The sequence below is a fragment of the Phalaenopsis equestris genome, unplaced genomic scaffold (genome assembly GCF_001263595.1).
Source record: "Phalaenopsis equestris unplaced genomic scaffold, ASM126359v1 Scaffold000086, whole genome shotgun sequence".
NCBI lineage: Eukaryota > Viridiplantae > Streptophyta > Magnoliopsida > Asparagales > Orchidaceae > Phalaenopsis > Phalaenopsis equestris.
In genome coordinates, this window is record NW_018164528.1 from 215,300 (window position 1) to 241,726 (window position 26,427).

General features: G+C 34.4%; 1 protein-coding gene across 3 annotated transcripts in view; it reads right to left on the reverse strand.

Moving 5' to 3' along the window:
* Positions 1–1,194: 1,194 nt before the first annotated feature.
* The window catches only part of LOC110019901, a 30,758-nt gene continuing 5,525 nt past the window's right edge, over positions 1,195–26,427 (reverse strand). The window contains exons 6-10 of one of the 3 annotated variants that reach the window (XM_020717769.1): positions 20,431–20,522; positions 20,206–20,341; positions 6,028–6,359; positions 5,230–5,481; positions 1,195–1,391 (exon numbers count right to left, since the gene is read on the reverse strand). In XM_020717769.1, the coding sequence (XP_020573428.1) occupies positions 5,231–5,481; positions 6,028–6,359; positions 20,206–20,341; positions 20,431–20,522 (811 nt within the window). In that variant the 3' untranslated portion in view covers positions 1,195–1,391; position 5,230. Of the gene's footprint in view, positions 1,392–4,776; positions 5,140–5,229; positions 5,482–6,027; positions 6,360–20,205; positions 20,342–20,430; positions 20,523–26,427 lie in introns of those variants that run through there. The other 2 variants (XM_020717768.1, XM_020717767.1) reach the window with 2 other exon arrangements.

The window sequence follows — 26,427 nt, forward strand, 5'->3', positions numbered from 1 at the left end:
TATATATTAACGATATAAATATTGGGAACACAATTATATGACGAGCCATGCCAGTCATTCTTTTTAGAAGAGGAGGAATAAGATCTCTATCATTAAGTTGAATAGTATCAAGTGGTTTAACTTCTTTAACGAGTATAAAATTATAACAACGTCCAAACTATGTAGTAATTTATCATTTTCCATTCATCCACTTTTTGGACCAGATTGTGTTCATTTTTAGAAATACCCGGCTTTATCCTTATCTATCATGTCAAAGGCACACTGAATTATCTTCTTTGGCTCAATATCTGAAAAGACATTAGTATGCAATTCTCCCTCAATCTTTTTGTTAAATTTTATCATGTTTGGGATTTTGATTTATATTTTATGAAAGATTTTGAAAACATATATATTTTTTATTAGTTTGTTGCAATGATTAGAAAGATAAATCATAAGAATGGAATAGATCCTAAATTCTGCGAAGAAAAGAGATTGAAAGATCTAAACTCGTTTAATTTAAATTTATGGAGATTTATCAATTTTTTAATTTAAAAATAAACTCAGTTACAAACAAGTGTAGCATAAGCATTATAGAATAAAATTTTATTTCTAAAATATTTTATTTAAACACTAAGATGTGTGGTATTTCTTCTAATAATATCCATTGATTGGGAGTAAACAACATCGTTCTTTAGTCCACTAATTAGTAAGATTCTCTGTAATATGCCTTCTCAATTACAAAGGAAACTTCCCAGGTTGATTCAAACTTGCCACCCATTTTGTGATGGGCTAAAATCAACCTTCGAAGAAGTACCAAGTCACCTATTTAGAAAGTTCTAAGGTGAACCAATTTATCATGAGCTTGAGCCATTTTAATTTGGTATAACTCAAGATTTTGTTGAGCCAACATACATTTTCCTTAGAAACATTCAAGTTCATCAAGCCAGAGTTTTGCATTCTCTTATGTTGTAATTTTGATGTTGACTTCTATCTTTAGTGAGGGGAGTTGTACTTCAAGGGAAGCGTCGTCTTAGATCCATACACTAAGATATATAGTGTAAACTGAGTTGGAATTGTGTATGTTCGTCTGTAAGCCCACAAAACTTCCAAAAATTGTTCATGTCATTCTTTCATATCATCCAAAATCTTCGATATTTGGACTAGTTTTTAGTTGAAGTCTTCAACCAAGCCATTTATTTTTGGATAGTAGCCTTAGTGTGGGAGAAATTTGGTGCTTCACCTGCTAAACTGATGTGCTACAACTACTATTAATGATCAACAATTTTAATGATGCCTTGGAACTATGGCTAGAGGCTACAACATAATAGAGATTCAATAGTGTCTTCTTAGCTGAGGAACTGATAGAAAATAGTAGTATTATCATCAATAGAGTGCGATCCATGCTGCAAGTCCTGAAAACATTGATAACTCACTATTGTAAATATAAGGCAATAAGGAGGACTGCATTTTTTTATGAATTTATGCAATGTAAAAATCTTGAATTTTAAGGAACGCGCATAATCTACATTTATTTGCTACCAGAAGGCCAATGCCTTTACTGGTATCCGAGTGGCAATGAGAGGAATACGACAATATTTTATGAACTTTCAACTCGATGATTTATTCCACAATATTTATATTTGTTGATCTAATTAAAATATTTATTGTTCCATAGACCTCCATTAACTTTAAGAATATCGGCCTTAAATTCGAATAAATAGAGCCAAGCATCACGACGATCTTGTGCAGGATGCAGGGAAACTAGTTGTCAACTAGTTCACTACTAGTATGGTTATCTTATCTTTGGTTTCAGTAGGCCTGTCAAAAATCTCATCATTAGGAAGCACCACAATTCACAAATTTTTCTTTGAGTTCAACAATGCAAAAAAATAGAATAATAAAAATGATTAGAAACAAAAAAATATTATTTCTTTCTTTTCTTAAATCCCATGCTATTCAAAAGTTTAACCCTATGTTGTTTAAATTATAGAACAATGCTTGGCAATATGACATTGTAACCCATAGAAGTATATTTTGAGAGTATACAAGTTCTTGCAATTATAAATATTGCACAGGATCTCTAAGGCTTTATTTTGATGTTGGTTAAATTAGAATTTTATTTTTAAAGCTAGATAAAGCTTATGTTTATTTTGAATTTGATTCAAATTCTAATAGGTTCAACATGAACATAACTTTCAAAAACAATTTCATACATAAATCAAACGCAAATATAACAAATTTAAACGAGTCCAACACGATCGAACATGAACAAGCTTCCAGCTCATTCAAACTCAGCTCATTTAAATGTCTAGCGCAGACCAGGACGTTGAAGGGAAAAATGTTATTGGGTCAAAACTTGTAGCTTTTGACGTAGCAGGTCGAAGTCCTTGCAATATAGAACATCCTCTAAGTGTTAGGTCGGCCACTTGATGGTATGTTACAAGATCAACAAAAATTGATACCAACTAATATAGCCCCTCTATGATGAGCAAAGGAAAAGAAAGCCAATAACACTGATCAATCTTCACTAATTGATGAAAAATCATAAATTGAGAGTTAAAATAATTGAAGAAGCAAACACACAATCCATGGACAAGATACACCAAAAACCAATCTTGATAATGTCCTACAGTTATTTTATTCACATGACCATGATAAAATAATTAAAAAAAATCAAAACCCAATCCCAGATGGCAACATCGACCATATATAAGAAAATTTAAATAAAGAAGAAAGAACATAAAAAAATTATAAGTCCACACAAAATGATGAATTACTCAAAGTGTATCTACATTTAGTCAAGATGCGTCATTTTTTACCTTTGACTTGCTTCGCCACCTTTGAATTAACTGCAACCTCTTTTCAAATGAGGGATAGCTTTGATGTTCAAAATTGTATGATGTCTATCATGCTCTAATTCTTATAATTTGCTCATCATCGACTGCGTAATGCACAATATCATGTATCCACATATGTTTGCTAGCATAAGTTTGTCATCCAATATCCATCATCACTTTATAATTGTCATCCCGTAACACCATTGTCGCCTGACATCTATTTCCATTTAATGTCCTTTATCTCCCTATGACTAATTGCTTGTCATTCATCATAATTTAATGCCTCCCATTCCTCGATGCATATTATCGCTTAACCTCCATAGCTTCATTAAGTTCATCCTCCCTCAACCCTTGTGGTCAATTAACATTCATTATCATAGGAAGCTTATGGTTCGATGATTTTCATCATCATTGAACATCCACATTATCCCATAAATCTCATTATCATTTAAAATTCACAAATGCTAAACACTCGTCATCCCTTTACATAGAGGGCTTTTTAACTTTAATTGTGTGTGATGTTTGCCTTCTAATGGAAATCATCATTCAATTCTCCAAGTTGCTCGATGCCTATCATTCCTTAATGACTCACTACTTGATGTTTACTATTACCTAATGATTTTGAGCTTAGTTTTAATAGTCACATTATGTTCAGCCCACGATGCAATCATCCCTCAAAGATCATCTTTACTTGGCATCTACAATTGCTTGACGCTTCATTCCTTAACTCTGTCATCATATTCATACTTGTCTGGCATCCTTCATTCCTTCACAACTGTCATTGCTAAACATTCATTATCACCTGACTAATTGTTTTGAAACAATCATGATTGTTTTCCATTCATTATCATTAGATGCCCGTCACCCTCAATGTTCATTATTGCCAAAATTCCACCACCCACTTCCACTCGTGGTCACTCAACATTTATTATTACCCAAAATTCACTAACACTTGAAATCCATAGTTTCTTAATATCAACCATATTCCAAATTTTGTAGCAACTTCAAATTCATCATTGTCCAATGCTGTCCATCCTTCAATACTTATATTGCTCAATGCCCAAGTCACCCATTGATTCCTGATTGTTCAGCCTCCCCTCCTTTCACAAGAACTATCATCCCAACCACATCCATGTCAAATCACAAACTCTAGGTCACTCGCTAACTCTCAATTGTCTAATCTTCTCAGCTTTCAAGAGAAAAACTACACTGACTACCTTCATTAACTGTTGATCTACGATCATCCCATCTCTTCTTTTTTAGGAGAAATATCATTCCAATTATTGTACGAAACCATCAGCATGAATACATCTAATTTCTCTTCGCTATAACTATTAGGAGATGATCAAGTTTGTAATCTTAAGTGGCCTCTATGACCTTCTCACAGAACGCTGTTGCCTCCTTCAGGTCACAAGTATCTCCACCACCGCCAGAAGATTGATCAAACTACCCCCAATAGCCTCCATGACCTTCATGTGCCACAACATTTGATTCTTCATGGCCCTACCATTGCTTTTAAGAAGGGGACTAACATAATTAGCTGCATTTACCTCATCAATCTCATTTTTGTTGCTAAAAACAAGGAACACTAGCAATACTTCAATTTTTCTTGAATTTTATCAATGCCATATTCATGTCTGTAGAAAAGTGGCCAGTTATAAATCATGTCAAATACTAGTAAAAGTTGTGTTAATTAAACAGAAGTCATCAGGGCTTTTCTTTTCCTAGACATGAAGATTTATTTTTTCTATTCGCTCTACTTATCTAATTATGTGAGCTAACATTCATAGCCAAGGCAATACGATTCTCTCAGACACTACAAAAGAAATAGTGAGCGGAGAAAATACATAAATGGATGAGAATGAAGTTGACAAAATATAAATTCATCAAAAAAAGAAATATCAAATAGACTATTAATTCTTAGTTGCAAGAACAGTGAATAACTTTTGTAAGCGATTAATTCATAAATATCCATCTTTCTGCTTGTTCACTGTTTACCTTTACATCTCCAAGGAACTGATAAACAACATATCCAAAATTGAACATGTCGCTACTACAAAAGAATACATAACTGTTCCCTAAATAGAGTCAGGCCTTCCTATTCTTCCAACAGGGAAAACACATAATTATAGGCTGCCGTGTTAGATTGGGATGATTTAAACGGACATATACTTCTTAATCAAAAGATTAAGTACAATAACTTGCAATGATTACATCTTGAACTAGCTGTAGCAAGGTGCAACACGGTTCCATTAACATTCTTCACATAACTCTATAATTTCATTTTCAACTAAAACTTTAGGAAAGAAGATAACTGCAATAGCTACAAACAAATGATATATAATCACATTACAACAAGTAAAAAAATAATAATAATAATAATTAAAAATATATATATGGACAAGAGGTATACCTCATACAGGAATGCTTTGTTTGAATTTGATCTTTAACGATTGTAAGCTTCTTTGTAGAGGAAATTTCTCATCATACAGCCCCATTTTATCCAAATAGAACAACACCTTTTTCAATGTCATAAGATAATCCTCACTGTCATAACCAAACTCTGTCTCTTGAATACTCAAGATTCTTTTCAACTTAGCTAAAATATCACGGTCCTCCCTCTCTAATCTAGTTTGTATTGAGACCAGGCAGTCCAGGGCTTCACCTGTCAAAAAGTACAAAGAAATACAATCATCAACACTTAGTTTATAGGAATGAATAGGTATAAGCTAAACTCACAACCATCATCAATATATTGTCCGCTTTAGCTAATAAGTCTCATGATTTTGTCCCCCTTGTCCAATTTATTAAGGTTTATTCATCCAAGAAGTGCTCTAGCCTTTGTAATCTTAAATTTAGAGTTTCCGATGAAACTATAATCTTTAAAGTAATCTCAATGATTAACAGTTTTGCTTCTCCGTAAATGAGTGGTTTTACAATTAGCTTCTTTCTTATTTAGGTAAATAAACAACTCTTTTATGAATGCCATGCATGATCTATGTAATACTACATAAATTCCAAACCAGCTAATAATTAGTTACTTTTCAAACGGATAAAACGTAGAAATGACTGACTTTTAGTTAAAGCTTGATCATATTCATGAACTATAGTAAAGAAAATCAAAGTGAAAATAACTCATGTCAGAGGCCTAAGGAATAAGTTCAATTCAAAACAGTGAGATGTTTATGAGAGCGTTAAGTACAGAACATACCTACAGGAAGAGATTCTTTGCCGAATAATTTCTCACGAATTTGAACCACTTCAAGAGCAAGGTTCTCAGCTTCTTCATCTTCTTTTAGGTGGTACAAGGTAACCGCAAGGTGTAACATTGGAACAGTGATGGATTGACCACCAGGTTCCACAGTCCTAGACATATAATGCAAGCATGTTCTCAGCAAACGTTCTGCCTCACTATAGTTTTTAGAACGGGAATACGAGGCAGCAAGACTTAGAAGGTGACCCACTGAATTAGGATGCTCAATCCCTTTGTACTTTTCATTGATCAAAAGGCATTCCTTGAGTACTTCTCTGCCTTCATGCTCCCTAAGTATGAAAATTTGATAAATAAGATAGTGAGAAATGTCTCAAATAACCAATTCACAATTAATGCAGCAAACATAGCCAGATGGTAGGGTGCTTTGTCTCCAATCATAAGGCTTTGAGTCTTAAGGCCTAATACATATAGATGTGCCTGAGTTAAAAAACAAAAGTTACAATTAATGCAATTGAGGTCTTAAATATTATCATTTCTCTACTCACAAATGCACCAAATATTTAAAATAAAAATATCCAATAATAATTATAATTATAATATATCCTATTTATTAAGGATTTACTATTCCGTTTCTTTCACCTACATATAGGCATGTTGTAACTCTTCGATGTTTTCTTTATGGTATGAAAGCTTCGATCCAACATCCCCTCTTCCTCACCCATTCTCATTGTCTTTATTGTTCACCATACACCACCTACTCCATATATCCCGCTAGTACTCTCACATCTAAATCGGTTAAGGTGGCCCTATTCATCTCCCTCATTCTTTCTGGCAAACAACCAACACACAACCATCCTTCTCCCATTAAAAAATCTTGCCAACACTGTACTGGAATATCTCCTAACGAACTAACCTCATAAACCAATTCTCTCTGAGTCTTGAGCTCCAGGCTCTCCCCACATCCCTTCCTTGCCAGGTATCACTCACAAAAGACAAATTCTATCAACTCTCATAACCTTTCTCTATCTCTAAACATCAACCAAAAGCCAATTCTCATTCATTGCCTCTTGCTCACTCTAGAAAAGTTAACCATTATTTGAAAGAAGGCTTTTTGTATATATTCTAGATTGAATACAATGGCCATCAATATATGGGTAGATAGAGAAAACATAAGGGGAAAACATCCTCAATTGTTACGATATATTATAACCATAAATCACACAGTGACACATACACATACACATATATACATATATACATATATACATACATAGAGATATATAAAAAAATATACATATACAGATATAGAAATATATAAGCACACACATATATATAAACAAATCAATATAGATGTGCATGTGTGTGTGTGTGTGTGTGTGTCTATATCTATAATATATATATATCTTGCTTGCAAAAAACCATACTTCGGGGTTTTTCCCGTGACAAGACCTACCTTCGAGGCTTTTTTCCTTTTTTCTTGTTTTCTGTAGATCATACCCTATAGCTTTTTCTGGAGAATGTTTGTTTCCCTGCCAACTCCAATGTAATTTTACCTGTAGAAGTCTTCCGCCTACCTAAAAAAACACAGTAGGAACTGCAGTCAAAGAACCCTGCAGTTAACTAAAAGTCAGTTTTTCCTGCAGTTTGTCTACTTCTCTGTAAACTTTTCTGTATTATTTCCTGTAGGAGTCTTCTGCCTATCTACAGACGTTGCAGGAACTGCAATTAAAGAGGATTGTAGTCAAAAACAAGTCAACTTTTCCTGCAGGTTATCTGCTTCCTTGCAAACTCCCCTGCACCATTACCTATAGGAGTCTTCTGTCTACCTACAGACACTGCAGAAACTGCAGTGAAAAAACAACCGCAGTTGTCTACTTACGCGCAAACTCCCCTGCAGTATTACCTATAGGAGTCTTCTGCCGACCTATAGACACTTGCAGGAACGGCAGTTGTCTACTTACCTTCAAACTCCGCTGCAGTATTATTTGTAGAAGCCTTTCACCGACCTACAGTCACTGCAGGAACTGCAGTCAAAGACAACCGCAGTGTTTACTTCCCTAGAAACTCCCAAAGGCACCTTCTTTCCTGGCTTCGTCTGCCTACGCTAACAGAGCCCCTACCGACTCGTCGAGAGCGGCGACATAGAGTATAAGGGGTTTTCCTGGGACAGGAGCATCCAAAACTGACAGATTGAGCAAGTAACATTTGATGTCGTCGAAAGCATCCTGACATGCTCTGTCCCAATGAAAACCGGCATCCTTCTTGACTAAAGAGGAGAAAGAACAATAACGCCCGGAGAGGTTTGAAATAAACCTCTTTATGAACGCAAGCTTTTCCTTTAAGGAGTTCAGTTGCGTTAAGCTTCTAGGAGGCTCCATCTCTATGATGAATTTGATTTTACTAGGGTTAATCTCTATACCTCTGTGCCGGACTATGAAGTCAAAAAATTTCCCGGAAGAGAAGCCAAAAGCGCACTTCAACGGGTTCATCCTCAAATCAAAGTCCAAAGGCGTTCAAAGACGGTGGTTAGATCTGTAAGATAATCTTCTTTTGATCGACTCTTAACCACCAAACCATCTATATAACACTCAACCTCGTGATATAACAAGTCATCAAAGATATGAGTCATGGCACGCTGGTAGGTTGCCCAAGCATTTTTAAGACCGAAGGGCATGAATTTATAACGAAGATGCCAATGGGCGTGCAGAACGCCGTATGCTGTTCTTTCTTTAGGGCCATTTGAATCTGGTTGCATCCAGATAAGCCATCCATGAAGGAGAACATCGCATGTGTAGAAGCGACGTTCATCATCAACTCCGGGATTGCTAGGGGGAAGTCGTCCTTTGGGCAAGCCTTAATCTGGTCCCGAAAATCAATGCAAACTCATATCTGTCCATTCTTCTTTCGAACAGGTACGATGTTTGCAAGCCAAGTAGGGTAAGAAACTTCCCAAATGAAGCCAACCTCGATGAGCTTTTTTGGTTTCTTCGATAACCTTTAGCTCAATCTCGGGCAACAACCTCCGAGGTGTTTGCTTCACAGGAGTGACACTCGGATCAATATAGAGATTGTGGACTACAACCTCTAGGGCTAAACCGGGCATTTCAGAATAACTCCAAGCAAGACAGTCCCGAAACTCCCTGAGAATCTTTATAACTTTAGCAGCCATGGAGGCAGATAGAAGCTTACTAATGTAAGTGGGACTAGGGTCATTAGCTGTGCCTAAGTTGACTTCTACCAACTCGTCAACGGTCGAAGAGACGCCATCCTCCAGCTCGGGAGGGGCCTCTCAGCTCGGGAGGGGCCTCTTTGAGAGGGGCCTCTTTGACCTCAACTTCCTCATCATGGGAGGTAGCGCCCTAGCTATCATGAGATGAGGAGATCATTTTGCACGAGGCACCGGATCTGTCTCTTGACATATCCTAAACCGGATTCGTCTCATGGGAGTCTATTCTGCCACATAGACTTACATATTTTGGCTTGAAGGACAGGCTACCTCAGGAAACAACCCACCCATCATCTAACAACTTAAAAATGAGAGGCGAACAATAATATGAAAGAGGTATATCCTCTACTTTTTCATTGTTATCATATGAAGGCATTACATCAGAGCTGGTTACATGGAATCAAATTTGTAAAATAAAATACCCTTCTCCTTAGACCCGGGTCTAGGAGGCACATAAAAGGTCTTGAGATCTTCGACTGTGGAAGCACGTGCAACCGTCAAAACTTTGCAATGGCCTTGTGGCACAAGGTTAATAGTCAACACCTCATCTGTTAGCATCAACATGGTCAGACGAGGGACCATCATCATTGATGGCGACCAGAGAATCTCTTCATCAGAACTGTCTAGATTGTCAACTTGCGAACCTCCGGGCTTGTCCACCTGGAGGGCTTTCTCTACCTCAGAATCTGTGTCAGAGTCAACACATATCACGACTTTGGAGGTCGACAAAGTAGGGAGCCTTCTAGTCGGTCCCGTTACAAGTGGAGTGCGTAACCTTTCCTCCTGCTTCGCTATCTGCTTGCCTTTGATTAGGCAAGGGCTAGAAAGAGGAGGGGTACACGAACGTCCCATGGTACTAGGAGTTAATGACGCCTTACTATGAGGAACATAATATTCGGCGTCTTCATATATACCGACTTCATTTATGGAGAAGAAAACTCTTCTCCTCCGCGCATATATTTGATGCACTGATGGAGGGTCAAAGATACCATCCCATGCTCGTGAATTCAGGGTTGTCCCAACAAACCTCTAAAGGACGTCTTCCCATCGATGATGTAGAATTTGGCTTCACTCTTAAATTCTCCAAATTGGAGGGGAAAGGTTATGGACCATAGGGTCTTCTGCCCTTTCTCATTAAAGTCATTTAGCATGATCCTGTTGGAGGACAATCGTCGCATGCCCAATGAGAGCAACTCGAGAGTGCGCACGTGAATGATGTTGACGGAAGCACCGAGATCAACAAATATATGGTTTAGAGTTGTGGCGTATACTATAATCGTTATGTATAAAGGGTGATTATGGTCTGCAGTGCCCAACAATAAATCATCTTCGGAAAAGGTGACGGTAACTATGTCTTGTGAAAAATCTGCCTCCATCTTCTCTTCGGTGTAGTAGGCTTGGAATACTTCGGGCTCTAAAAAAGCTCTCACTAAAGCCTCCCTTATTTTGGAGGACAAAAGGAGGGAATTATAGATGCTCAAATATGTTGGCAACCTTTTTAGGTGTGCTAGTACGTTGTAATCCACCTTGTTGGTAGGATTTCTAGCCTCCTTGCTTTAGGCAGGGCCTTCATGAGGATCATCTAGCTCTTGGGTGATGATCTCTTTATCTCGTTTAAGCAAAGTGGGATTAACTACCTTCGAGGGAAGGAGCTTTGCCGCTTCATAGGCAAACTTTCTGGATATCCTCATTAGAGGACCCGACGAGCTCACTCTCAACAGGACACTCCAGGGGAACAAGCTCTATGGAAGAGGCCTGAGAAAAGGGTGTATCAACTACATCTTTCGATGAATCGCTCAAGTTGTCACGGATGCAGTAAGTGTCATCAAAGGAAGACAACAATGGATATTGCTCATCTTCTTCACTAAAAGTATCTGTGTCGGGACTGTGAGAGCTAACCGTATTTGTCGGAGCGTTCAGCCTACCTACAGACACTGCAATAACCGCAATCAATAACAACCGCAGTAGGGATGAAAACTTCAAGTTATACCTCGCAGGATTTTCATCGCCCATTCTTTGATGCTTTCAAATCCAAGTTAAACATGATTTTCAACTATGCTTCAACTTGAGTTGGAGTGTTAGAATTTATATTAGAAAATAATTTATTCCTATAAGAAGTTATGATGATTAAATTTATTTCATAAACAACAACAACAAAAGCCTTAATCCCACAACATGGGGTCGGCTACATGAATTCTTTTCCTCCATTGCGTCTTATTTAGTGCATATTTTCATTTAGTTCTAATAAATTTAGATCATTTTTATACAATAAGCCCAAGTCTTTCTAGGTCTACCTTTACCTTTCTTAACATAAGTCGAATCTAAAACATCTACTCTTCAAATCGGATCATCAGATGGTCGACGTTTAATGTGACCAAACCATCTAAGATGACTTTCTCTAACTTTGTCTGGAGCTACACCAACCACCAACCCTATCACGGATATATTCATTCGCATTTTGTCTCTAAGAGTAAAGTCAGTCAACCACCTAATCATCCTCATCTCGGCAACACTTAATATTATGCTTCTCTTTTAAAGACCAACATTCAGCACCATAGAGCATTGCAGGTCACACCACCATCTTATACACCACCATCTTATATATAAAATATTCCTTTCAATCTAAGTTGTACTTTTCTATCACATAAAAGACCCAAAGCATTCTTCTACTTCAACCATCCCCATCTATATCACCACAGCTTTGAACAACAGACCCGAGATATCTAAATCGTTCACACTTTTTAATAATTTGATCACCCAAAGTTACACTTCTGTCACTAGAGCTACTACTACTAAAATTATATTCCATGTATTCAGTTATAGTTCTGCTCAAATGAAGGCCTTTAGACTCTAATGTAGACCTCCATAAATCAGGTTTTTCCTGAGTTTTTCCTCTCATCTTATCCACAAGAAGGATATCATAAACAAAAAGCATACACCAAGGTACATCCTCCTGTAAATGTCCAGTAAGACCATCCATAACTAAAGCAAAAAGATATGGGCTTAAAGCTGATCCCTGCTGTAATCCAATAAAAATAGGAAAATATTTGGTCAATCCTCCAGTTCAAACACAAGTAACAACTCTAGTATATATATCTTTAATGACTTGAATATAAGTCATATCAACAACTTTCTTCTCAAAAACTCTCCAAAGGATATCTCTTGGAACATTATTGTAAGCTTTTTTTAAATCAATAAAAATCAAATGTAGATCTTTCTACTTATCTCTGAACTTCTCCATCAAACCTCTCAATAAATGTATAGCTTCCATTGTAGACCTGCCCGGCATAAATCCAAACGATTACGAGAAATCTTTGTAATATGTCTTAACCTATGCTCAATTACCCTCTCCCTTAATTTTAAAGTATGGCACATCAACCTAATTCCTCTAAAATTTGCACACTCTTGTGCATCCCCTTTATTCTTAAAAATGGGGACCAAAATACTCTTCCTCCACTTCTCAGACATCTTTTTAGTTTTTAAAATAATATTAAAGAGTTTAGTAAGCCAAGAAACTCCCAAATCTCCTAAATATTTCCACACTTTAATTAGGATATCATCCGGTCCAAAGGACTTTCCACTCCTGGTTTTCTTTAAAGCCTCCTCAAATATAACTATATTTCCTTTCCTATTTTAGGCTTTCACATTTTATGTTGTTTCCTTTATCTCCAAATAGTTAATATAAATTGATTAATTGGAGATATTAGGTGATATATCTTTCCTTTCATATTTTTTTTCGTTTATTATTTTTCCTATCCTAGGATTCATGTAAGAGTTATTATATCCTCTTTCATATCAATGAAATTATTTTGCTTTATTACACATTATTTTGAATTTCAACACCAAATAATATTCTTTCTTGATGAAACTCTAAAAAATATTGTTGCTCATGTGACTTGAGGAAAAAAAAAAAAAGTTAAAGAGCACCTAACCATAGATCCACTCTCCTCCTCTTTTTAATTATTTATATGCTTCTTTTTAAAAAACATTTTACCTTAAATGCCAACTTATTAGAGATTTAGGTGACAAGGAATTTTGATTTACATAAACATTGAAGCATAATCATCTACATAGATGTGCGACAAGTAGATTTGAGGTAAACTACCACCACATGTGATAGTTATCTATGCACAAGAATGACTAAGAAATCTCCATAGCCTAGATGCGACCGATTCTTAAAAAGAGATTGAATATCATCATCCTAGGAATCGATTGTCCCAAAGGGAGCTTTTATTTTTCCATTCTTGATGTAACAAATGATTGACCGATGATTATTTTGCATCACACTAACATAAAGCTAATATGCTAAAATTTTGGATAAACAGTTTTCGAATTGTGTGGGGCAGTTGCAGTTATTTGAAAAAATAGTTGTGAAACTGCTCTTCAAAAAGCTAAGGTGGCTATTGCAAAAAAATATTTTTTTTGAAAAATTTAAACCGCGGCTTTCTAGCCAAAACCACAGACAGACGGTAGCCAAGTTTGGTGGCAAAATGCAGTTTTGCAAAACAAAAAAAAAAAAACTGTGGTACAGTGTCACACAGCCATGGCACCACACATTTGCCCCAAACGCACCCTGTCGTTATACTTCATAAATTTCATTAGTGACCATGGCATACAAAAAAGAGAATTAAACATAAAACTTAATTCTAAATTACCAAAGATGATTAAAATGGCCATAATAATACAATATGGAGCAAGAAAAAAAACTAAAGATTAGGATAAAAAGGAACTCTTCTGGGCAATAATGGACCCCTTAAGTGGAATATTGTGTGACTTGGACTACTGACTTGGAATGCCCGCTTATGTTAAGGACAAACACACTGTTGACAAGAATTCAATTTGAATCTCTAAAAGAATGAAAAAAAAAATCCAGATAAAAGCTTAACAACATTGGATGATGGAAACTCAAGTAACCCCACCAAACCATTTAACAACTTCGCAATCTGCACTACAAGTAAAAAATGCATCCAAATCTACATAGGATAAGAGTAAATTAATGAAGGTAAGCCTACCTGAATTTTTACTAGCTGTTCGTTCAGCAAAAGCTAAAGCTCAACCCTAAAAGCTCCACAAAATATCTCATATGAGCCTTCCCAAGTCCCAAAAAGCTCTATAGCGCAAGCAACCCAGGAAAATCTAATTTTTGTGATATAGTCAATCAAACTACTTTTGCATGCACTTATTTAAAAAATTCACCAACAATTATACAGACCTCCAAAAGCTGTGACATTGGCTGAATCATCTATATTTAAAAGAGTTCTAAATTCAAAAAAAAAAAAGCTAAAAAATTTTTTTAAAAAAAACTTTAAAATTTGGAAAATTTTAAATTTACCAAATTGAAACTAGATTTCAAAAAGTGCATGTTATAGAAAATTTTGAAAATTAAAAAAAATATAATGATCACTTCGCCACATTAAGTTGTACATGCCATAAAATTTCCCATTCCAGAATTTGAAATGTTTGATTATGGTGATTGCATCATTTGAGGTTAAATTTTTTGTATTGAAAATTCCAAAAATCGTATTTTTATAGAAAAATTTTGAAATTTGGTGAGTAGTTTTCTCTTACAAACATCTACTCTAATTCAAATGCCCAAATAAAAATTTCACTACAGCAAACTTTAGAAATTTAGAAGTACAAAAGATCCTACATCTATTTCACCTATATAGTGAAAATATATAATTCAATAATGTATGCAAATTTTCATTTTTCTAAGTCACTCAAGGACTTGAAAATCACACACATCTATAACTGTACAATTAAAAGATGTTTAAATCCCCGATATCTTTTGCGTGAAAGTTAAATGAAACAAAAACACCTCCTAAATGAGAATAAACTATAACCTAAAAATGATCCCCAAGATACTCCCAATCCAAACAAACACGACAAAACGGGAATAATCTACAACCCAAAAATGATGCTCGAGAAACTCTCAGTCCACCGTTAAATACCTATGATGACAAAAGCAATATTAAATGCATCTTAAGAATGGCAATAAATAATCCATTCAAGAAAAGATTAAACTAAAATTCCTCTGAAAGAAAGTTAAGCTATAGCTCCTTTTGGTTATGATTAGTTATGACAATAAATAATCCTTTCTTTCAGAGAAATTTTAGTTTAATCTTGTCTTGAAAGGACTATTTATTGTCATTCATATATCAGTCAATAAAAAAAAAATTAGGGTTTTGCCCGATGGCGAAACCCTCGTTTGATTCCTTCGGCTGTGCTCGACGACGACGACGACGAAGACGAAGCTCTGCGTTCATCGTCTGCGCCAAACGACGAAGGGCTTCAGCGTTGTTTTGAGCTGTGGTTTCGTGCTGCGGTTTCATTTCTGCGCCTCTCTGCTCGCCCAACAAACTCCTGCTCGCAGAAAGGCTTGCTACTCACTCCATGTCCGCCAAACGACATTGTTTTGAGCCGCGGTTTCGTGCTGCGGTTTCATTTCTGCGCCTCTGCTAGCCCGATAAACTCAGAAGGGCTCGCTGCTCGCTTCCTGCCCGCCAGACTCCTGTCTTGTGAGGGAGCTGCCTCGACGCTCCATTCCTATGCTAATGCTCTTGCCGGCGACTTTCCTGCCCGTGCCCCTCCTTCAGGTTCAGTGCCTAGTTTTGCTATCAGTAAGTCCTGCAATTTTCCAGAATCTTTCCATGAGACGCTTGAAGGTGGAAGTGATCACACTTTTATTAAAAAACTTGAAAAAGAGATAAGAAGCCTGCACTTATTCTCACAGAGGTTGAAACCGGCACTCTCGCGTCCTCTTAGCGTTTTTCTCTAGTGGGAAAATTTCTTTATGACCACCCAAAACTGGAGATTATTATGAAAGAGTTTGATGTTATGAAACTATTGGACAGTTGGAACATTGTTCTACTTGACGGTAGACATATACTTATTCAATTATCTCATGATGTCGATTACACTAGCATTTTCTCTCGGAAAGCTATCAAGATTGACAATCATTTTATGAAAATTCTGAAGTAGACTGTCAGTTTTGATCCAAAAGCGAAGTCCCCTATCATTCTTGTTTGGATAAAGTTTTCGGGATTAAAATTAAATCTGTTCAACATGAAAATCCTCTACTCTTTAGCAAATGCTTACGGTAAGCCTCTCAATGTGGATAGTCCTACGCTTAATGTCACCAGACCTTCTGTGAATTGTGTGTTAGTTGAGAGAGATATCACTCAACCAACTCCGGATCAGATATGGATTGACACTATGCACAACGGGTATTGACAAAAGGTTGAAATTGAACCACATCCTCCTTATTGCTCTCATTGTAGTATGTTTGACCACAGCTCTACTATTTGCTATCATTTGCATCATCATCTAAAGCCGAATATCGCTAAAAAACAGCCACCTACTATCCATGTTGAGAAGATGCAACCCGATCCTCTTCCCAACACCGTAGTTCCTGAAGAAGAACATACTACAGCTACAAATCCAATTGTGCTCATACCACCTACTGTTATTGAAGATGATTCACTTACACGCCAAGACACGCGAGAGTGCTCCTTTGATCCAATAACAGATCAGCTGATACATGTAGTTGCTTCTAATGTCCAAACAATCTGCACATCTCCAGCACACTTTAGACCAAGGTCAGGCGAACAAATCTTCGGAAGAGGAATGACAGGTCTATTCCAGGAGGAAGAAGAAGAATGGAGGTCGACTCCAGCTATACAGTAATTACTACTGACAATGACAATCATCTTATCAACTTATTAGCTTGCTCCTTTCCTAGAACCAGAGGCAGAGACAAAACCAAATTGGGTTGCTCTCTAGCCAGCTGATAGTATGTATTTATGCATTTGTAGGTTTTTTTTCTTTATGTCTCTAATGTACTTTTCAGTATTTTCTAGTTGTAGAACCCCTTGTGATTTTGGTGTGAGCAGGGTATCATGTTTGGGCCCTCCATCATATTATATCTGTATCTTTCTTTCTAGTTAATATATTAGCTTTTTTGGGCTTTCAATATATATATATATATATATTATATATATATACAGTCTCTTGATTAATACACACTGTCAGAGTCAATATTTGTCTTAACAGTCGCCCTCCCAAGCAGAAAGAATGAGACCTCCACAACAAACGAGTCTACATATCCCAGCGGAGTTAAGTCAAAAGTACCTATATGTCACCATGCCAATCAAAGCTTCCAAAGTGAGGTCCGAATTGAAGTCACTAATAATTTGAAGCCAACATACTGTTTAATTTCCTAGGAGTCAAATTATAAATTGTCAGGCTCTTTCCCATCCTAGGAGTCAAATTATAAATTGTCAGGCTCTTTCCCATGGATTAGGCAATTTAGCTCCTCCCAAAAATCAAAGATTACAAAGATCCGCAAAAGTCGCCCTTTAATTCAATCTAGCTTAACAAGTTACCCTACTAATTGACAGGGAATGCAAAAAAGAATCTTAAAACCTATCAGTTTGCCCAAATATGACCCAAAAATCCAAAGCCAAAGAAAGAATATAAAGTAGCCCTTCATAATGAGGTTGAAAAATGTCAATTATAACAAGATAGAACTACACTAGCTACGCCAAAACAAAATAAGTGTCAACACCTAGATGATGGTTGCATTGGCATTAACTTTGAACTAGAAAATATTCCAACTTAACCATTCAGTTGATCCTCAATGCTTGTTCAGATGCTTACTCCTAAAAATTATCTTCAATCCTTGATTTCCCAAAATAAAAATACTAACAAGATGCCTCTTACCAATCCTCAACATATAAAACAACATTAAAAAGCTTAAAATAGCAAAAATACAAAAAGATGGCCAAAAAAACATAAATAAGAAAATATGGTGGGATTTTGTTAGAGTTAACCCAAAAGTCAAATTCAAATAGATCCAAGCTCGGAGAAAACCCAATATTATATCGATTTTTATCAAATAAGACCAACTTAAAATTCAATACATACAAGGATGTGACACTAACACATAACCTCAACTAATGAACATCCTAATATGACAGTACCATTACAGTACGATTATGATAAAAAATCTATGACTAAATGGGTAGCCTAAAAGAAACACATCATCGTATGTACCCTTAATGGTATGTATTTGAGCTTCTAGCTTTGCTTGGTGTATTTTATAGAGCATAAAACCCTATTTCAACTAGAGTTGATAAAAAATTGATCACTTACTCATCATGCACCCTAGTTATATGAGTTCTCCGTAGATAACATAAACCCTATTTCGTAATAAAGGTCCTTTAGTAAGGTAAATATATTAGGATTGATACAAATATAAAGTGAGATTCGTAAGAAAAGCTAAGGGTCAATAAAGTATCGTTGTTGATTTGGATATTTAGTTTTGGAGCAAAAACCACATGCAAAATACAAGAATGAGAAAAATGATGCTCTCTCTCTCTCTCTCTCCAAATCTAACTCCATACGGCCTCCTAAGCTTAAGTTTTTGAGAGGCTATAGGGTGAACTTTCTATTTAAGATGCAACTACAGATAAGGTAAGAACTCGAACCCTTTTCCTCCACATGACATTCCTTTATATAGACAGGGAAATTAAAAGGGTAAACATTAAAATGAAATGGTGTTGACTTAGGTACATAATTACTAAAAGAAATAATGGCAATATTTTGTAGAAGTTGCAAAATAGTACCATCAAAATCATGGACTTCTAGTGCAAAATTGTTATCATTGTAGCTCGACCAACAATACATCATAAAGTCACTCGATTCTTGTGCAAGCTTCTTCTCAAGAACTTTACCGAGTTTTCTCTCAACCTTGATTTCTCTTGACAGGAAAGCACTTGGCTCGAGCTCCTCTTCTCTAAATATAGGATTCTATGAAAACCCCTTTAAAGCTTCCAGTCTATCTCAACTGGCCTTCACATCATTAAGTCCAATGATCTCCCAAACATTGGTTTGGTTAACTACCTTCATTGACTACATAGAAAATGGTCCATGACCAACACAAGAAGAGAAAATCATATGAACTACATCAAGTGAGTCTTCATCCCCCAAAATTAACACGTTTAATAAAAGAGTAAATGACCTATTCGTCAATGCCAAAAACACATTATATTGAAATATTTATAATAGTCGGTACCATCAACCTTAATTAAAAAAATATCCCTCATGAAAAGCTAATTAATCTTGATTATTTGCTTTCTTGAGAGAATTGAATGGGGAAAACAAAGTTTTTTTGTGATAGTAAGATCTTTAGATAGTGCTATTTCCACTATTACATTTGTATCATGAAAATGATGTTTTCCCATCTTGCAATGATGCAAGTTGACCTTCTCAAAGCCCACAGATATATAGGAAAATTCAAAGTCCTGCAAAACAAATTATAGCATGAATAAAATTATTATTATGGATGTAGAGGCTGCTTCATGCATTCCAAGATTTTTTTAATCATCATCAAGTGTGAGAGCTATTTGGGAAAGATAAACTCCTTATAGAGTATAAGAATAGTTTAGTTTATTGCCTTTTTCATCATATTTATTTTAATTTTAGTTTGTTTCAAGGTCATTCACATCACTCTCAAGCATTTAGAATTTGCAATTAACAATTAAGAGTGTAAAAGAATTTAACAAATTGATGGTAAAATAAGAGGATTGATGGACAAAATAAATAAGGAGAATTTTATTCATATAGTACCACAGTGAGTGTGCATTCTGCAAATATAGGATCTTAATGATTAATTGCATAGTCCGTGATCAAGAAATTAAAAAGAGAAACAAACGATCAAACAAATAAAAAAAATAAAAAAAATCATGCATAAATAACTTATCATTGAAATCAACCCTCCTCAAACTCTGCATAGGTAGGAGCACCATTCACTTGATATATAGTAACCTATTTGTTTTACTGCTTATACTTTCTTTTATATCAGTTACCTCAAAAGTACAAGTTCTAATAGAATAATGCTTTAATCTTAATTATAAAAATAAACAAGAATAATTAAGCAAAAAATGTACCTTCCCGCAGTATGAAGCAACTCTGCTAAATCAACTCTCATTTTTTCTAGAAGATCATCATCTAAATTCAAATATTTTGATTCATTGATGATTTGAAGACCTGATTTATAAAGATTTATAGCCTCTTTTATTTCTCCTGTAAAATAAGCTGCAGTTAGAGGAAGCCCTGAATGATGAAAATTGCATATGAAAACATCCACCATCATATGTGAAAATGCATGTTACCTTTAGCACACTTTGCGCGGGCCAATGAAGACAAAGCTATTCCAACCTTTGCATCAGTTTCTCCATATAACTTTTGATATATGCATAAAATTCTAGAATGCAAGCAAGAAAGAATTTGGTAGGCAGTCACTAAAATAGAAACATGAAAAGACGTTTACAAGCATTACCTTCTTATTGAGTAGAGGTATATTTGGCATTACATGTATAATGTATAATGCAAATAAGTCTCTTCGAATGAGAAATGACAATAAACAGAAAAAAAAAAGCATGTGTGAACAATAATTTAATTGATAAATCAATTTGCAACGTCACATTTGTAGTATACTCAACAAGATGCATAGAGCCTTGCAAGTTTGCATTCTCTTAACCCAAGGGATCAAGAGATTTAAAGAACCCAACTAACAGCTAAGGGAATCACCAACTCCATGCAAGTATAAGCACTTCAAGTAGGTAAAGACTTATATAATAAATCAGGTGAAATTGCTTGCAAGGGTTGAAGGTTGATGGCTTAAATGATAAATTAAGCGAAACAAAGACATTAAATTTAATATTTTAGTATCTTCAATGTCAAAATAGCTTTAAAAAAATGTGGAAAAAAGCTTTGAAATGTACAAAACTTCCAAATGGTAATCTTGGTATTAGAAGCTGATATGAGAAAATTTTAGTGCTCCAAATAAAAAGTTATGGTGTATTTAGTAATATTGATTTATTACACATAATTGAAACAATTATATTAGAAAATATAAACATAATTGTTGGTATTATTTCTGGTTAGTTATTTCCTTATTATATCATCTTGTATACTTATTTGTAAGCCCTTTTAGTAGTGAATAACACAAATCTATTTTTCTCAACAAGGGTTAAGAAATCAAATCAAATTGGCCAATTTGACTGGTTTAAATTTTCAACCAATTCCCGAGTCAATTTTGTTTATTTCTTAAACCATTCTGAGCATTGAACTAGAAAGAATAATATAGAATCAGTTATCGAACCATTTGTGGTTTAGTTGAACTACCAAGTTCGTTTCCTAAGAAAATTTAGGCTTAATGCTAGTATTTATTTATGATCTGATGCAAAAAATCATTCTATAATCCGAATGATTAGACAATTGAAAAATCTCAAATTCGATTGGGGATCATTAATTCCAGACAGTTTGCATTCGATTTTCACTCATATCTAATCTCACACTTCAATAATGTATAGGCAATTGCACTCCTATGTAAGCCCATTCTCTTCCGACTTGAGTAATCTCATTGAACTGTGATAGGGCACACAAATGCCCTTCTTGCCAGTGAGGATTATGCTAGCGCTAGTTATTCATCATGAAAAGCTTACACTGTCACCAATGCAATGTAGATTGCAGACACCCTTCCTACCACTATGCACTCAACCAAAACCACTTCTCTCCAATGGAAAATCTCAAATTATCAGTCGCTTGCTATAGCAAGCAAAAGATCACATTGTTACAAGTTGTAAGCATTATTCTTATCGTTAAATACTTATATAAGTATTATATAATGTTTAAAATAACTTTCAATTTATTTATACAATTGTTAAAAAATACTATTTCAATTTATTTTACTTTTATATCACTTTAACTTGATACTAATTATTTTCTCTTACCCAAAATTAACACTTAAACCTAGCTATGCATTTGAATCAAAACTATGCTTTATTTTTAATAAATGTTTTCTCTTAATCTTTGTTAATATTTACATTACAAATGAATAATTTAAGAAATTAAATAATTTTAAGATTCATTATAACGTTTTGATTCACAACCCATTTGCATTCTAGTTGAACATCAAAATTTTGCATCTTTTCATTCAATACCAAGTTCATTTTCAAAACCTTGATGGTAGCAAAGCAAGGCAAATCGAATGCACCTTCCATTCCATATACAATTACTTGTTCTATGTCCACGTCGCACCTATGTTGATTCTCCCTTTTGCAACCCAAACCACATGTGCATCTCCATCCCTCCCATATCTCCTATTTGCATCAAAGGTTTTAAATGAGCCAAACTTGAGCTAACTTCCTATATGTTCATGCTTGACTTGTTAATCATGTTTGTGTTCAACTTGTATTTGTATTTGTTCGTAGTCATTGTGTTTGTATTCAACTAATTCAAATTTGAATCCAAGATGAGTCGATTTTGAATAAATGAAAATAAACAAATAATAAGCTAAACTTAATAAAATCATCATGTCTATCTACTAACCACTTAATGACACACACATACACACACACACATACATATACAATAGCAAGCCAACCAAACATGGCTTTAATTACCCTTAACGTCAATATTAAAACAAGCTCAAAATAATTATCTAAGCAGACTTCTTAGTTAGCCTAATACGAGTTTCGCAAGCAACGAGCTCTTTTGATAGCTCTACTTGCTTCCATTTGTCCACATTGCTCCTAAGTTGTGCCTCCTGCTATCATTCACAGCATGCAAATCACGAACCACTACTTTACCACACAACGCCCTCAATGTTGGCATTGTTTGTTGCACCTCAATTTTTCACTATTCTCCCCAATGATTTGCAATCCCCTAATTTAACTCCTTACATTCTTTTCAATCTATGGGCTATCTATTTCCCTTGTATGAGGCAAATTCCTTCTCCATTATTGGAATCTCTAATAAGTTTAATGATACCATTTATTAGTTCTCATGATAAATTTTCACATATTAATGCATCTCCTCTCACCATAATAATACTACTAAGTTGTCTAAACGACAAGTATCGGTTTTATCAATTCAACTTGAATGTTGAATAGTCTAAAACAAAATATTAACTTTACAGTCATGTTACAAAACATTGCAAATGCGATGTGAGATTTTCCCACTACTTACTTCCGAGAAAGTAATAGGTTCAATATATAGTCCTCGTAATCTAATCTAATTTCTCTACAACAAAAAAATCTATCCATCAAGGATTAGTATGGCATTCAACGAGATACTTCATCACCGACTCTTACTCGTTGTTGCTCTATAGATTCCCTTCCCTACTTATTTCTTAGAAAGTTCTGCCAGTATAACAAATATTTTATCGAGAAATAAAAATTTTTTTTGTACACCACAATAAAATTATTATGACTAATAATATTTAAAATTCATGCAATCTTAATTTCACATATTTTGCACTACAAATGCTATTAATAATTTAGACTTCCCCCGTTTATCTTACAAGATGACGTCATTGAATAAAAGATCAACACATTCTTAAAGTTTCCAAAGTACAAATATTTCATATTAATGTTCAACATCTATTATATCGGTATGTTGCCTTAATAACCTGCTACCCCATTAACTAAATTTTTTCTGCTCTTGGATCATACCTTACTCATCTCAACTCTTTATATATCGAATTGCATTGCCGCTTACACTATTTTTTAATTGTATCTTCTTCTTTCATGCTTTTTGCTTACTAAACAAACTCTTTCAGCTTGTTTTACATGTTGTTCATACTATTTACTCATAAATTTCATTTGAAAAAGTCACCTACTTTGTTATATACTTCTATACCATCTTTATTCTCTTTATTTATTCTCAAGGCCTATATAAAAAAATAATAAAATAACCTTTATGAAAACATGCAAGAGATGTTGAAATTAAAGAACTTCTTAATCAACATACTCAGGATTAAAACCCCCCACCATTCTTGGGGGTGGTAAAAAATTCTCTTTATAGATCAATTGATCACTGTAAAGCCTAGTTGGTCGCCAAAGGGTTTGCTCAAGTTCATAGGTTTGATTATTTTAACATATTACCCCTAGCTACGACCCCAAACTCTATTTGAACTCTTTTGTCTATGGCCATAGATTATGGTTGGATAATTCTATAATGGATTTAAGCAAATGCTTTCCTAAGTACTGACTTCCACCATTAATATAGTGCAATTCCAATGTTATGCTTCTTTGGGGGAGAAACTAGATATTTCTACTTAATAAGATTATTTATAGCCTTAAAATGAATTCACAAGCCTAGTATAACAAACTATGTAAATTCCAAGCTAAGATTGATTTTTGAAATCACACAACATATAATTTTATCTTAATCAAACATATTTTATAGGATTTTTCATATTACCACATAATGTTGACAACAATCATATCTTAATCAAACTAGATACTTTTATTCGATGATATTATTTATAGCCTTGAAAAGAGTTCAAGAGCCAGTTATAATAAATTGTGCAAGTTCCTAGCTAGGATTGATCTTTGAAATCGCACAACAAATTACTTTATCTTAATCAAACATACTTTATAGGATTTGCCATATGACCACTTAATATTGACAACAATCATATAAATTCCAAGATAAAATACTATTTAGAAAGCCGCATTGTCACCAAATTTTTGAGATAACTCAAATACTTTCTTGGAATTTAATTTTGCTTATAGAAAATATGCAACTAAATTTCTTGATGAATTGGGCCTCCTTAGTCATAAGCTTGCTAATATCACTATGGAATGTAAGTCCATATCTAATGATGATGAACCTCTAGATGGTCCATTTCAACATTGAAAGAGGCAATTCATTTGTTGCTTAAGTGATAATTCAACACATGAAAAATCCAAAAAAAAGCATTGGGATGTTTTTTAATGAATCCTCAAGCATTTATAAAGGTTTCCATGGGAAGAAATGTTATACAATAAATCTAAGAATTTGAATATGTAAGCCTTTTTAGATTCAAATTTTCTAAGCTCTATTAAGGTAAACCTAAGAATATTGGATTTTTCTTCGACGAAATCTAGTCACCTAGAAAAACAAAAGAGAGAATATAGAAGCTATACTAAGTGTTGAAATTGAATATAGAGTTATGGTTCATTTTCATGCAAAATGATGTGGAATAGAATGATTTTAAGAAAGTTTGATTTTTTCTATTATTCAACAAATGAATACAAATTATACAATCGTGATGCCATCTACATTACCATTAATCCTATCTTTTATACAAACTAAGTACTTATATTGTAATGTAAACTATAAAGCTCTTTTAATATAATCTCATGTATCAAACTTCGAAAAAGTGGGGATATCTTCACCAAAGCTTGAGGACACCAACCTAATGACACATAAATCTCTTTCCCCCAACTAATTTATGAATTCATATTTTATATTTGTTCTTCTTTAAAGTCACATAAGATTTTAAACTTATTTGATATAATTCTTTTTGAATAATACCTATCATATTAACTATAGATCTACCAATTTTCTCACCTAATCCTTCAATACTTACTTTTTCTAACTGTACTAATCTACTATAGCATCCATATTATGGAGTGGATGGTGCCGATAAATAGTATATAAACATGAGAAGGGAGTAGAATTACAATAGTTCCACATACTAATAAATTAATTTTATCATAAACTTCATAGTTTTTTCTACCCACAAACAATTTATTTACTATAAGTTAATCGCAATATTTTTCATACAAGATATTTGAAGTTGTTATGGGAGATTGCATTATACTAAAAATAAGTGGTTGTTTCTTATTAATTGTTAATAATCTCTTGTGTTGTTTAATCAAACAATAAGAAGACAAACAAAATAACAACTAAAAGATGAAAATTATTCAGTAATATGACCCATAGCGATTATTACATGTCAGTTAATGCAACAATTTTTCAACAAAATTTTACAATTCAAAATTAACATAAACGGATATTGAATATTCTATTGAAGATGCTAATAGAATTCCTTACTAGATATAAAAAACACTAAACATATTTTAATGGTAAAAATAAAAAATTTTCAATTTAATAACTTACTTTTGTCCTCCAATGCTATTACCCTATTACCCTTCATGCCTAAAACAAGAATTTTCCATTTAAGCATTGGATTAGGTGTCAAGCGGCAAATGGTATTGGCTTTATAATACAATATAGATTAAGCGAACAAATAATCTCAAAAATTAATAATAACAATAATAATCAGCATATATAAGTTTTTTTTCAGATTTAGCAAAAAGTAATATGGATTAGTC